Source organism: Branchiostoma belcheri, unplaced genomic scaffold (genome assembly GCF_001625305.1).
Source record: "Branchiostoma belcheri isolate BF01 breed outbred unplaced genomic scaffold, Haploidv18h27 scaffold46, whole genome shotgun sequence".
NCBI lineage: Eukaryota > Metazoa > Chordata > Leptocardii > Amphioxiformes > Branchiostomatidae > Branchiostoma > Branchiostoma belcheri.
In genome coordinates this window covers 1,170,854-1,185,229 of record NW_017804087.1, presented here as the reverse complement: position 1 = coordinate 1,185,229, position 14,376 = coordinate 1,170,854, and the positions used below count along the sequence as shown (strand labels likewise).

At 40.9% G+C, this 14,376-nt stretch overlaps 3 protein-coding genes across 4 annotated transcripts; 2 read left to right on the top strand and 1 right to left on the bottom strand.

Annotated features, from left to right (window-relative positions):
• The first annotated feature begins 377 nt into the window (after positions 1-377).
• On the top strand, positions 378-5,556 carry LOC109478963 (lariat debranching enzyme-like). Of its 2 annotated transcripts, none has more exons than XM_019780790.1 (9): positions 378-473; positions 1,042-1,246; positions 1,467-1,591; positions 1,905-1,985; positions 2,262-2,347; positions 2,771-2,995; positions 3,401-3,478; positions 3,644-3,786; positions 4,126-5,556. In XM_019780790.1, exons 2-9 carry the CDS (start codon positions 1,050-1,052, stop codon positions 4,817-4,819), a joined length of 1,629 nt encoding a protein of 542 aa, XP_019636349.1. In that variant the 5' UTR covers positions 378-473; positions 1,042-1,049; the 3' UTR covers positions 4,820-5,556. The 2 variants fall into 2 exon arrangements, with proteins under 2 accessions (XP_019636349.1, XP_019636350.1); XM_019780791.1 differs by having other exon boundaries at positions 392-473; positions 1,045-1,246.
• A 382-nt stretch (positions 5,557-5,938) lies between these two features.
• On the bottom strand, positions 5,939-11,081 carry LOC109478979. Its single transcript, XM_019780812.1, has 7 exons — positions 10,836-11,081; positions 10,032-10,154; positions 9,315-9,532; positions 8,766-8,898; positions 8,595-8,648; positions 8,044-8,244; positions 5,939-6,405 (listed from the first exon to the last, which is right to left on the bottom strand). The coding sequence occupies exons 2-7, from the start codon at positions 10,147-10,149 to the stop codon at positions 6,134-6,136; spliced, it is 996 nt and encodes a 331-aa protein (XP_019636371.1). The 5' UTR covers positions 10,150-10,154; positions 10,836-11,081; the 3' UTR covers positions 5,939-6,133.
• Positions 11,082-13,047: 1,966 nt separating this feature from the next.
• On the top strand, positions 13,048-14,309 carry LOC109478987. Its single transcript, XM_019780822.1, has one exon. It carries the CDS (start codon positions 13,478-13,480, stop codon positions 14,279-14,281), a length of 804 nt encoding a protein of 267 aa, XP_019636381.1. The 5' UTR covers positions 13,048-13,477; the 3' UTR covers positions 14,282-14,309.
• The last annotated feature ends 67 nt before the right edge of the window (positions 14,310-14,376 follow it).

Sequence of the window (14,376 nt, the reverse complement as noted above, 5' to 3'; positions counted from 1 at the left end):
AACGTTTTAAACAACAGTGTGGTCTAAAATATGTTTAGCTTCATGGGAATATTTATCTTTACTACATAAATGTGTGTTTTTGATCTTAATGGTATAATATGATGAGTTACAAGCTAAAAATACACGCCAGTTCTCATAAAGCAAATACCGTGCTATGTTTTATTATGAGACGGGGCAAAAGGTTATTAGTCAGTTCCACTTTAAAAAGGTATGTGACTTAGGGAATCAAATCATAAAAGTCCTAATTTAACTGAAATAGTTAAAATCTTAAATACATGTACTAAATTAAATATTTGTAAAGGTACAAACCTGATGATGTTGGCTATTTACTACTTTTAACTTATCGTTTTAAATTTCTAATTTTCTAAATCCCCCCTTTTCTAATGGTCTCTACCATCAAAGGCGACGCGCCATGCGATGAACTGCTAGAAAAGACTGTTGACAAATTCCCTCAACAATAACAACAAGAAGAGGTATGGTTTACAGTGTTTTTCTTGAATTATTGTTTGCTGCTGTATTCTAGAATATCTTGAAAAAGATTGACTAATGTATTTGCATGTATTAGGCTTGAAATCTGTCGTCAAAGACTCTAAACTCTGCAACAGTAAACAACTAGGCATGGTCACTGGTGTGTCTGTGTGTTTGCTTGTGTTTCCGTAGCTAAATTTTCTACATGCTAGCCACGGGGCCTGGACTAACAGGAAGTTACTTGTAGGTCAAAGGTCCAAGAAAAGGTTATCTCATATTCCTGTCTTCAAAAATGCCTGTCTGTTGCCTTGTAGTATACAGTGGGAAAATGTATAAAGTAGACAGAATCAGCAAGAAATTCACAATAACGAATAAAACAAGAACTCCACAAGATATGTTTCACGGAGTTTAGGTCTAAGGTCCCAGAAAAGGCTATCTTATTGCGTCTTCAATTTCCAGCTGTGTTGAGGACCAGTGTGAAAATGCATAGACAAAATCAACAAGAAATTCACAATAATGAATAAAACAAAAATATTTACAACAAAAAATGTTTGTTTTACTGTACACCTACAGCAGCTGCCATGAAGATCGCTGTTGAGGGCTGTGCCCACGGTGCACTGGAGGAGATCTACGGCACGCTGCAGTACCTGGAACAGCAGGAGGGGATCCAGGTGGCGCTGCTGCTCTGCTGCGGGGACTTCCAGGCTGTGAGGAACGCAGACGACCTGGAGTGCATGGCCGTGCCCAAGAAGTTCCGCTTCATGGAGTCATTCCATAAGTAAGGCACATCTGCTACTTAGTATCATGAAAGATCATATGTGTTTATATTTATGTTTAAAGTTAAAACGTTTCATTTGTTCTACAAACGCAAGAAATTGTTGTCACAGTTGTCACAGAGCTTTTGACAAGTGTTTTTAACTTTCAGTGTATCTATTAAATCGTATGCCCTTGTACAGTATATTTTTTTTTTAATTCTGATCTTGACATCTTTTGTCCAGGTACTACAGTGGAGAGAAGAAAGCTCCCTATCTTACCATCTTCATTGGGGGAAACCATGAGGCCAGTAACTACCTAGCTGAACTACCGTATGGAGGATGGGTGGCTCCAAACATATATTACCTTGGTAAGCAATGGTCCATTCATTTCTATATTGCTTTTGCTCAGTTTCTTCTTCTTCTGCAATCACATAAGGTCAATGACCTGGACCAGACTGCTATCGCCATGGTAACTGGTACTGTAGCAGACATCCTGTAGTGTTGGGTTAAATTATGTAGCAAGTATCAGCTCAGATTTAGAGGGGCTGAAGAATAAATAGATGTGTAAAAAAACAATTAAAGTACATCATACAATTCTAGGAGTAATAACTATATCTACTTCCTGGAAGTTTGAAATCTGATTTCTTGTTTGTTTGTTTATTTGTTTGTTTGTGTGTGTAGGGTATGCTGGTGTGGTAAACGTTGGTGGGATCAGAATAGGTGGTGTCTCTGGCATCTACAAGTCACATGATTACAGAAAAGGTAAGTTTCTTATTGTCAGCCTCAGATTCACTTTTCTTAGGAAGAAAATAGTGGCTGAAACATGTTGCCTGAATTCTTTTCAGCCCTCTACCGACTTTTGTGAAACTCTAGCTCTCTCATGCATTATTGCTCGAGAAACTATTGATCTATTGGGAGACTGCAATGGAAAATTTGGAATTCCTTGTAAGAAAAACATTATTTTGTGTTAGGTACTGTGCTCATGTTTTGAATTTTACTTACTGTTGTGTGTTGAATATTTTTATTGTTTCTCTCTAGGTCACTATGAAGCCCCACCCTACAATGAGAACAACAAGAGAAGTGCCTACCACATCAGGAGTCTGGAGGTCTTTAGGATGAAACAGGTTAAAACACAAGTCATAATTTAACCCTCACCAGACTAAAAACAAGATTTGGACTCAGGTTACAGGATACATTGTATAAAGCTATAGGGACCCTTACCCATGAAAGTTACAAATTAACCCTTGTTTTCCTTAGTTTGGCTGAAGAAAGCCATTGCCATAAAAATGACCGGTTAACCCTTGTTCACCTCAGCTGTAGAGACAGCACAGCCATAAAAATGAGAAATTAACCCTTGTTCTCCTTGGTTGGCTGTAGACACCATAGCCATGATTAGGACAAATTAACCCTTGTTCTGCTTGCTTGGCCATAGTGACCCATAGCCCTGAACATGACCATTTAACCCTTGTTCTCCTCAGCAACCCATAGCCGTTTTTAATAGCAACCCATAGCCATGGGAATGACAGATTAACCCTTATTCTTCCTAGCTGAAGCGCCCCATAGACATCATGATGAGCCATGACTGGCCCCGTGGAGTCTACCACTGTGGCAACACAAAGCAGCTCCTGGCCAAGAAGTCTTTCTTCAGAAACGAGATAGAGACCAACACGCTGGGCAGCCCCCCCGCTGAGGAGCTTCTGCGAGCGCTGAAGCCGGCGTACTGGTTCTCTGGTCATCTGCACTGCAAGTTTGTGGCAGCAATAGAACATGAGGTAATAAGGGCAATCGCCATGATGGCCCATGATGTCATGGCAAGAAAGTGATAGGCAAAAAGAGGGTGACAGTTCGGTGATTTGCCTACTGATAATTTGCATATGTCTTAAAATAATTTGCATATAGTCATAGTAAATGTTCTAGTTTTTATTTAAACCTTTGTACAAAGTCTACAAGTGTACAGTTGGCTACATGTGTAACTTACAGATAATTAGCCAAAATAGGCCTGTACCGAAACCCATGTACCAATGTATGCTTAGTATTTGACAGTTGCTATTGGAAAATTATGGCAAAGTTACTCATTCAACCTTTTTGATGCTGCATAATCAATAGAGAATTGGTACCCAAACTGCTGCATGTTCCTCAGTGTGCTAAAGGTTAAAGGTTCTTGTTCTTGTCTTCAGAAAGAGGGACAGGAGACACCGAAAGTGACAAAGTTTCTTGCACTGGACAAATGTCTTCCTCGCAGAGACTTTCTTCAGGTTTGTTTGTGTTTGATTTTAAAATGATTCTAAGACCCCCCCACACATTTAAAATCTTGATCACAATACCTCTTGTATTCCTCCACAGATTATTGGCATTTTTCATCATTGACAAATCCCACTTTTTGTGGATTGAGCCCTGACACCTCCTATGTTCCTCCACAGGTTATTGACATCCCCAGGAATGAGTTTGAGCCGCTGGAGTTACACTACGATGCCGAGTGGTTGGCCGTCCTACAGGGGACCAACCATTTGTTCAGCACCTCCAGGGTGCCCATGAACATGCCATCACAGTTCACGGATGACAGGTCAGGGGTCAACCATTAATACTGTGTGAGAGGTTGAATGGCAGAATGAAGAAAGGGGTGAATGAATGAATAGTAAGAAGTGAAAGAAATGTATCAAAACTTTGTTTTCCCTAAACAAAATATTGTAACAACATCGGTTTTGAAGTCAGAATCCCGTATTCAAATTTTCTATAGTGGTGCACTCGGTGCAATCAAATTACATGTACTAGTATTCTATGGAACAATTGGAAGCTTGTTATCACATGGTTCATAACACCTATATCAAAAGTTATTGTGGCCAAGCTATGACATAAATGTTTTTATCTACACTCTTATTTATTCTTTTCTTATTTATTTCAGATGGGACTACTCTGTAAGTGCAGAAGAAATGGAAGGTGTGAAAAAAGCCTTCAACGGCGACCTGAAGGTCCCAGAGAACTTCGTGCAGACGGCGCCAACCTACAACCCCGCTCGATTGCAGAACGCCAGACAACCAAACCTAACAATCAACCCACAGACCACTCTGCTGTGCAGCAAACTAGGGGTCACCGACCCCTGCAAAAAACTCCTGAAAATCGCTGAGGGAAACCCCGACGAAATCAGCTTGGAGGATGACGACGATGATGATGATACCCACAATCCTGAGGAAATCAGCACCAGTGATGTAGATGATGCAGATGATGATGACAGTGCTTCAGAAGAAGTTATTGTACCAGTTAACCCCAACACCACCGAGCCTGTCCCAAGCCAAGAAGAAGCAAGTATCTCCGACGAAGAAGCAGAACTGATTAAAGAGATGCACAGAATCCGTTCGTCGCCGGCGACATCACAAGACGACAGCTCAGACGTCCTGACCTCCCCGTTCCACACGGGGTCGGAGACAGAGAGCGCGGCACCGGATTTGTCCGACTCAGATTCTCTGCACCAGGGGAAGACAGACTCAGACAGCGGGAAGAGGAGCAGTGAGAATGAAACAGATGGGTCAGGGTCTTCTAAGAAAAAGTTCAAGAGAAGAAATCAGGCCATGTATGAAGACACGGAAGAGAGTTGTTAGGTTCACTAGTTCTTTCATGTGTCATTGTTACTACTTTGAACAATAGATTACTGATGTCAATTGGCTAGATGTGTAGGGCTCACACCACAAATAGTGGTTGTTAATACACATGAGAGAAACTGATATTTAATAGAAAGTACCTATTGAAATGGACCAATAGAAGAACTTTGGCACTTATTCCAGTACATAAAATGTGATAAATGTCATTATAGTGTATTACTCTTGAAGACTCTTTTATTTCATCTGCTTGTAATGTTACGACAAAATGTTGCTGATTTTGTTAGTTTTATCCTTCTGAAAATCATGAAAGAGGCAAAGAATTTGGAAAAAGTTAAAATGTTTAGCTTGAACCAGTTTAGCTCAGTGAATTCAAAGAAAAGTTGAGCTACGTACTCTTGCACTAGTCATGAGAAAACAGATGCTATGTACAGCTCATAGACAGGTTCATTGTACCAGGGAAATTCCTCTAACTCTTTTTGACAAGTGCAGTATGAATAGTGACCCACAGTTTAATGTTCAGTCCTGTGGACTGTGACCATGGTTTGTAGTAGAGTGCATATTGGGTGAGTGACACAGCCGGGATTCAAACTCCAAACCTCTTGGTCTGCAGCAGGGTCACTAACTATTGCACTATGCACACTACTTTAAGTAAAATGTTTTTGTTTCTGTTAGCATAACCTTTGTTGACTTCCTTTTCCAAACAGTTGTACTTTAAAAGTTTTGCTAGTGCAAGTAGTGAAACATATTTAATATACTGTATCAGTTGGAGGCAGGGTCACTAACCATTGCACTATGCACACTACTTTAAGTAAAATGTTTTTGTTTCTGTTAGCATAACCTTTGTTGACTTCCTTTTCCAAACAGTTGTACTTTAAAAGTTTTGCTAGTGCAAGTAGTGAAACATATTTAATATACTGTATCAGTGATTTGTAAAATAAAGAAGTTTTTTTAAAAAAGGACAACAGATGATTTGGGACATTGTTTTTGCAGAAACTTTATTTTCTCTCAATTCCCATCCAAAAAATAGCAATCAATAAAGGAATTTAACATTACTTGACTGTAAACATTTTCGCCAATAGTATTTTAATCGCAAAATAGTACAGATTACACTATTAAGGCACTTAATATTTTCAGAAGACCATACATGTTGCACATACATGTTCCCAGCTAAACCTACATTCTCAAAGGTAAACTTACCACATAATATTTTATGAATAATACTTCAACTCCCCTCAGCTCCACTCAATAAAGATATAAGCATAGAAAAAAAGTAATGTCTTCTAGCATATGTACGATATTGATAACCTTGTACATTTAAAGTTCATCCTTTGCATCCTCGACATCTTTTTCACTCTTTTCAGGCACCTTCTCTTCTTCCTTTGCTTGTTCTTCTGCCTTTTCTTCCTTTGCTTGTTCTTCTGCCTTCTGGTTTTTCCGCTGTTCCCGTAGCTGAGGTGTGTCCCTCTGGCAGGTGAAGCCATCCCCCACATACCCCATGGCACAGGTGCACCTGTAGCTGTCCCCCACGTTCTCACAGATGGCCTGCGGGGCACACTTGTTCAGGCCCTTCACACACTTGTCCAGGTCTGTGGATAGAGGGAAGGAATAAAGAACATTGGGAGGAAAGTACCAAAGCCGAAATCGACAATGTGTCAAAGTTTCTCCAGTCATTTCCATCGCTTTCACACTTTACATTGTCCATTTGGGCTTAGGCCACACCAATTTAATTTGTTGGTTCTCGGATTTTTTCAGAAAAAATATGAAGCGACAGGGCGAAAAAAAAATAAAAACAAGGAGAAGTCGTAGACATCGTCCCTCCATGAAATAGCTTGTTATTTTGTAATCTTTTGGTGTATTTTAATAGAGATATTATGAGTCAAACTTTGTTTTTATCAGCAGAATGATAGATGTCTATAGATGTCTATCCTTTAAGAATTTTGTTGTGGCACTTCGTATTGGAAGGGGTTGCCCAAGCTGTCATGTGCAATCGTTTAGTGTCTTGTTAAAATGGTTTGTTTGAGGTCAATGACCTCTCAAGCACCAGATGACCCAGTTCCCTGCTGAATGACCGATTAAAGATAAGATATATTTCCTGCAGAAATGGTCTAGAGGTTGGCCTGACCTGCCAGCTGGAGGTATAAACAAAAACACTCTGTGCCAATTTGGGGTCAAACAGACCATCCTATTATGAAATAGGGGTGAAAATGTGAAAATCCTTTTAAATAAGCAATGCAAATCTACGACAACCTGCTAATGCACGCTAAAACGCAAAGACAATCAGCATCTACCCACATACCAAAAATGATCGCCAACCATCCACCGGGTTCTGAGATCATTCAACGCAAACAATCTGACATTGAGATAGCAATTCCGGTTCAAAGCAAACAGCTAGGGGGCCCAAATTTACATCACTAAACCATTGTAACCACAACTACATGCTACCTTAGCATCGCACACACAGACCATAACGTGCCAACAATAGAATAAAAAAATTAAACTGCAGTACCAAGGTCAATCACCAGGTGCTCAAAGTCAACCTACACAATCTCCAAGGCCCCATCCATCAATCTGCCAAATATCATACAGTTCCTTCTCACCGATCTTCAGATATCAGACCAAACATGAAACGGAGTAAAAACAATACCCCCCATTTACATGGAGGGTAATAAAAACAGGTCTAGGCATCCTATTATAGCCCCAAATGCTACAATATGAGCCATGAAGTCAACAAAAAAGGCTGGGTTAAAATTTAAAGTATAAATTTTGAACTTTTAATCAAACCACTGCATTGATAGATGGAAAAAACTGTAACAACTAGGAAGAAAAGGAATTTCCTCAACTGTTGGGGGCAAAATATGAGCATTTTTGAGTTGATTCAGAACCAGAATCTTTTTTTTTTTTGCAAATCAGAAAAAAATGAAGAGGCGAATCCGAGAACCAACAAATTAAATTGGTGTGGCCTTAAGTAGAAATGATTGTATTGGAAGACTGACATGATTGAAGTTTAAACATTTGATCCACCAGCAAGAAAATTGACCAAAACAAGAATTTAGAGATTTCGACTTTCAGAACTATTTTGGGTTTTCATGACATAAAAGTTTACCCCCATTTCCTGTGTCTGGCCTTTTGACCTGTTATTCTGCCTGTCAATATTCCCCACCCATGTGCTGTCAAGATAAATAGACACACACAGTTTAAAAAGTCACAAACAACTCTCTCCATACCTTTGTAACTCCTTTCTGGCTTCTTCGGTTTCTTTGCCTTTGGCTTCTTTTTCTTGCTCTCCTGTCCAGGTTTTTCCTTCTCACAGGTGAAGCCGTCTCCCTCGTACCCGATGGCACACTCACACTCGTACCCGTCCCCTGTGTTCTCACAGATAGCCTTTCGGCTGCACTTGTCAAGGCCTTTTGCACACTCGTCAATATCTGTGGCAACAAGAAATATAAGATTTCAGACTTCTCAGAAGCTAGTATTTGGGGGTTTTCGTGAGTTTCTTGGAACAACCGAAAAGATTCTATGACATACTATTTAGGATAGAAACTGTGCAGGGTTGGAGGGTCACTCATGCAATCCTTGGCTTCCTGAATTCCCCCATGCCCACCTCTATTTACCGGCCAGATTCAGGAATTTTCGAGTTCACCCTATTTCCTGTGTCTGACCTTTTGACTTGTCATTATGCCTGTCAATCTTCCCCCAATCTTGTAGCTTTTTTCACGAAGCTATGCAAGTATATTCTGGATGCTATATCTAGATCAAGACCCCATTTTGTACTCACCCAGCTCACAGATGAATGGATATTCCTCTCTACATTCGGTGTCCTCCCATGTCCCTGTTGAAAAAGAATTGGATGGTTGAGTAAGTTGGAAAAAAATTACCAGAAAATTGACTTTGAGAACCAAATTTTACTGTCCTGAAATTGAACTGGACGGCATTAAAGTGTCGGTACCTGCCCCACCCTCCCAGAACTGTGCGCAGCTCTCCCCACCCCCGTTGGGCGCCCCCGGGTACCAGTTCTTGTACATCTTCCTGGTCATGTTGGTGCCGTCACTCCACTGCCACACACCGATATCTCTGTCAGGCTGGGGGAAACGGGAATATACAACATAACATTAGCCAAACGCAGTGGCTATTGGCTGGAACTTTAGCAGCAACAAAACTCTAGCCAGCACCCGTCATTTGACAGAATTTTACAAATAAGAAATTCGCTCAAACCGCCGACTCTGACAGACAAAATCTTTGTCTGAATTTAACAAAGAGCTTGTAACTTTGCAAAGTTACAAAAGACATTTAGCAACAACAAAAATTGTGGCAAATTAATACGTTTTCCCGGAGGATATTGGAAGTCAAAGCTAGAAAAGTGCTCGAAACGATTTCACATCAAGAAGAAATGTTTGTGGCACTAACTTTGAGACAATTGAATCTTATATATTGCTGAGTCAGTAAAAAGAAAATTGAAATATTCTATCGTTATCCATGGCCCACTACCAATACGTACATTTGAAATATCTTGCAGGCCTATCCATACGTCACGATCCCCGGCCAGTTTCCAAACGAAATCATTTTCTTCCTGGCTGGTGATCTTGACGGGGATCGCTTCAGCGTGGAAATATTCCCTGCACAGATATTCAGCCATGATCCACTGGGTAGGCGTATCAACGACCCGGTAACAACTGCCGCCGCCCTGCGTCCAACCGCCTTCTTCGGGACATAGACCTGTTAGTATATGGGTAGGAAATAATGTAATGGTTTTATAATGTTTAAACTGTTTATAATACGTTTAGAAAGCTGGCAAATACAAATTATGTATATGAAGCATGTTTTAAAAGTACGGACACTTTTAGCTAAAACTGCGATGTTCGTTCCTCTATAAATCGAGAAAAACGTGAAAACAAGACAACTAAGTACGGAAAATAGTCACTTATCTGAGCTGAACACAATTATGACTGCATGTTTATTTCAATAGATACAAAAAAAGTCGAGCCTGCAAAGTCCCAAAATATACTTCTTAGTCCATTGATGCCGTCGACCCTTCGTTATAGCTACAGGCATAGCCCCCGGTACACTTTTGACCCAAATGATGACAAATCTGAGTTTTACTCCAAAAACAAAGTAAGGAAGCTGTATATTTCATCCTTTTGAGTTTTCATGGCCACAAACAAATAATTCTGACAAATGCATAAGTCTCGTTGTTGCATGTGATGATTATCCTGACCTTTCTGTACGGGTGTTTTGTCTTTATCAGACCAGTGGGCGGACCAACCGGTCTGCAGAAGACATAGCGTCGTCACAAGTAACGCCTCCTGGCGCCGGGACAATCTTACTGCAGGCATTTTTTTCTGAAAACGGAGAAAAATTAAGTAAAATGATGTGGCATATGTATAGGAAGAATGATATTTCCTCAGTTCTTATCCTGTAGTTTTGGTTATTCATAAAACTGAGCAGATAAGATGTTATTCTTGTAAATTCTTGGATATGTTTACTGATATCATGATACTGGTACTGTTTGTTATATCTTTTCAGTTTACGTTAAAGATTATGTCTATAACATACTACATGGATTTTCATGTTTATTTTGTATATCTAAGCCGCGATGTGGGCACTTCCGGGTTCCGGTACGATTTGAAACCACGTCCCCTATGCTACACTGCTAATGTCGTCAAACATAAATCTGCGTAAAGATTTCATAAACACGTTCGTAAGTACTATTTTCCATGTACATCTTATAAATGTATCATGATAACTGATCAAGGACCGTTCAGAACACTATGATCACTTCACTTGACTGTCAGAGTTTTGCTGTGTGGAAAGGACCTATACGACTTCGCTGCACTGATTTTCATACAGCAGTAACTCCCAGATCAAAAACTTGTGGTCGTATTAGAGTGAGAATTATGATGTTTAACAAGAGGAAATATGTTTACCAAGTTCGCTATTCATATTACATGTACAGTAATATTAATGTTTTGGCATGTAAACGCTGACGTGTTATTATAACAAAAAGTAAACACAGCCTTACCTCCAAAGTTGAGTCTACCTCTGACAAAACTCACTTCCGGGTTGGCAAAGTTGGACCAAAATAACCGCAAAAGCGACTCTTTTTCCTCAAATTTCACCAAATCAGTGAGACAGGGATCTCGTGTCTACCTACACTGATAGAATCAGAGAAGTCCTGTTTTGGGAACTACTACGAGATCGACCTATTTGGGGTTTACACGTTGTCCAATGGGGGAAGACCACGGCACAACCTTTCCAAGTTACGTAACATTTTGGATAATTGCCAACTTAGAGGGCAACAAACGCAAAAATGAGCAGAAAGGGCTGGACTTAACTGAAATAAAAAGTATACAACTATTTTTCATTTACTTGTATTTCATGACAACATTTGTCATAGTGTAAACTTGCACTAGTATTCTCAGACAGTTTTAGAATGAAGAAGTTAACGTGTTCGTTTCGTTGCCTTCTTTGTAAAGACAACTTTTCTGAGGTTTAGCAGGTGTTCTGGAGGTAGCCTCGGTCTACAGGCTTCTCGGTGGGTAAGGTGTCGTTCTCAATGCTGCGTCATCCTTTCTTGTTGCTAGCGCATTTAGTGTCAAGCGAAATCACAAACACAGTTACTAAAGCACTCTTATAGAATATTCCATTGATAAGACAATCTCACTTTTTATGTCACAATTTGGCCCTTCTTAGAGCCTGGTTAGAGGCTACTGTTGTCCCAAAACATGGTTTATGTAACAACCCGTCGGTGCAGTTTGTTGGGACTTTAATTATAGGTTACGGATGGCCCCAAGTGGCACTTGTTGTGTTCAGAGAACGCCACCTAACGAACCACCTGTTAATTACAAGGAATCAAGGCAAGTTCGACAAACAATACAACAAGGAAAGACAGATATATTTTTAGGCTTGTATGGAACTAGACTTTCGAACATTTTCATTTAGGCAAAAAACTGTTAATTAAGTTCAAAAATTACCAAAAATCTGAATGAAGAACAGCAGATTCGACTTATTAGCCTGGTTACCAAACCTATTATAGCTCCCAAGTCCTACAGCCTCTCCGCAAGAGGATGTAGGACTCGGGAGCTATAATAGGTTTGGTAGCCAGGCTAGGTTCGACTAGAGACCGATATTGCTTCAAGCGATAGAAAAAGTCGTCTGATATTTCTATTCAGAGTGATATCTTGAAAGTAGGTTTTGACCTTGGAACTCTCCTTACTGAATTGAGTCGACCAAAAAGCTCTTGTATATATTGCTTTTGAATGGCAAGGAGATTAGAAAAATGCCTTTGTCGTCTTAACACTGAAACCTTAAACCGTCCCCGCGTCTTGAGTCAAAAACTCAAGGACCGTCGCGTTGTCTTGGTTTTCTTTAGCCGAGTTCCGAGTTACGTTGTTTCGAGTATCGTTCCAGTTTTGCTCTGTAACGCGTAAAGAAGAAACAAACGCTAACGTTAAGTATAATTTAAAGGCAGCCAAAAATGCAACCGGAAAATAAGGAATCTATCGGCGTCTACTTAAAGACCATGTAATAAGTATCTTTACGTTCTCGTATAAGATGTGTATAGATAGGTAAAGATGCCATTTTAGATGGAAAAACGTCTCCTTTGAGCATGATTTAAGTATGCTTAAAGATACCGTTTTCGTACCGTGTAACTTGTTAATGTTTTGTTCGCAATTTCTGACCGGCCTTTGTAAAAAAAAGAGGATTAATTCCTTTGCAACCCACAAACTTCTTTAAGTAATGACCTATTTCATTGGTTTGTGGGCATTTGCGTTTGAAAAGAAAACCAATCGTTCAACATTGTTGCGTCTACAGCTGGCTTTGTCACTCATTCGGCTTGTCATAACCGAATTACAATCATCTAAACCTAGATCCAGTTGCGATCAGTTCAAAAGACATATCAGCGAGAAACAGCCACACATTCAAATAGGGAAATAGTTGAAAAGACTAGCCAGTAAGGTTACACCCTAGTACATAAAGCACGAAACTCTAGAAGGGTCGCACCACAAATTCTTTATAGGGGCCAGAAAACCTTTAAATGCTTATGATATCATCAGTGAGGATAGTGGCAAGAAAAAAACTAACTCTAAATTTCCAAAAAGAGAAGAAACCGATTGAAGAAACTTTGAATAGTTTTAATACGTAACGAAGAGAGTAAATAGAGGGACAACCAGGGCTCGGTAACCTGAGACGTTACATAACATGAGAGAATGTCTTCAGTTCAACTCATGTGGCTTTAAGTACACACCCGGTGTTTGGTTGGAAGAATTAGGGTCACTGCCCGTCAAAGCCGGCATACAGGCCATCCCGTGTGGTTACCATGCACAGGACCCCCTCATTGAGACTCGCACTGCGTGAACTACAAATGTCAAGACAAGAACACCAGTGACGACAAATTGACTTAACCGTTTGGTAACTTTGTTTCTTTGTCGTTTGTAAATACGATTGGCAACGGTATTGTCAGGAAGTGTTCTGGGACTAAAGCGGTGGAGACGATTTGAGTTGCAGGTGTAATTGCAAGTGGCTCCGGAGGCCGGCTTGGTGCAGGACCTGTACGGAACGTTTGGTCTCAGCTAGACCCGGGGGCGTGAGTATGCATATCCATCAACCGAGGACAACCTTTCCACGACAGGTGAAATAACCACCTCTGGAGAAGGATTCACCATGGATAATTCTGCGGCGCGAAAACTCGCCAGAACCATGGACAGGGACAGACGAAAGTCCGCCAGAAAGCCAAGAGTTGTCGGAGCTTCGCCTCAATTCAAGGAAATATTGTCCTTGCCGAGTATAGGCGCGAATCAGAAAATGGACGCCTTTCGTTCAAGTGAACAGGGTGAGACAAAGGTGCATCCGATTTTTTCAAAGGGAGCTGAAGTCAAGATGGCGACTGCTCCCCGTTTCCGTGGCTACCGTGCAAAAACTGCTGTATCGTCTGTAACTGAGGAAGTCATGGCCAGGAGAAGAGGCTATGGGGTACCCGAGAGGAGGACGGTGGATTATTACCTCAGGGGTTACCGCGAAAGACTTCCTGTCGTATCGTTTGACTCGGGAAGTAACACAAGAAGAAAGGATAACAAAGTCAACGCACGGAGACCCAAGCCAGAAGCGCCGAAAGCGACCCACTGCACCGTTCACTGTTTCAGTCGCAAAGACCCTCCCGTGTCGTCTGATTCTGACAGAAAAGACGACGTAGAAAGGGTTAGTGACCGTTTTGCCGCGCTTGACTTGGACAGTAGGGCGTTAGGGCTGGCCAGAGAGAGAAGAGAGAGCCTAGAGCTGAGTAGAAGCATCACGAGTCTTCAGGACACGATAACTGACATGTTGTCCAGCATGAGAGGACGGGAAGGACTGTACGAAGGATTCGGGTTGAGGAGACAGAGTGCGCCGCAGATCATGTTGACTAGTACTGCAGACAGAGAAGAAAATGTGCTGGAGGAAAACGCTCTAGATCTGTTTCAAAAGGAATGAAGAAAATAGTGACCAGATACAGCTTGTAACGTTAGGCCACACCAAATTAATTTTATGGATGACATCCGCGCGCGCATTGATTTTCGCCTGTTCTC

What these genes read in the sequence shown, in the direction of transcription:
- LOC109478987 (XM_019780822.1), top strand. Translation starts at nt 13,478, where the DNA reads ATGGATAATTCTGCGGCGCGAAAACTCGCCAGAACCATGGACAGGGAC.
- LOC109478979 (XM_019780812.1), bottom strand. Translation starts at nt 10,149, where the DNA reads ATGCCTGCAGTAAGATTGTCCCGGCGCCAGGAGGCGTTACTTGTGACG. An exon ending in GTTCTGGGAGGGTGGGGCAG is followed by an intron (nt 8,649 to 8,765) that starts GTACCGACACTT and finishes CTTTTTCAACAG; the next exon opens with GGACATGGGAGGACACCGAA. An exon ending in GCCAGAAAGGAGTTACAAAG is followed by an intron (nt 6,406 to 8,043) that starts GTATGGAGAGAG and finishes CTCTATCCACAG; the next exon opens with ACCTGGACAAGTGTGTGAAG.
- LOC109478963 (XM_019780790.1), top strand. Translation starts at nt 1,050, where the DNA reads ATGAAGATCGCTGTTGAGGGCTGTGCCCACGGTGCACTGGAGGAGATC. An exon ending in TCCAAACATATATTACCTTG is followed by an intron (nt 1,592 to 1,904) that starts GTAAGCAATGGT and finishes TTGTGTGTGTAG; the next exon opens with GGTATGCTGGTGTGGTAAAC. An exon ending in TCACAGTTCACGGATGACAG is followed by an intron (nt 3,787 to 4,125) that starts GTCAGGGGTCAA and finishes TATTTATTTCAG; the next exon opens with ATGGGACTACTCTGTAAGTG.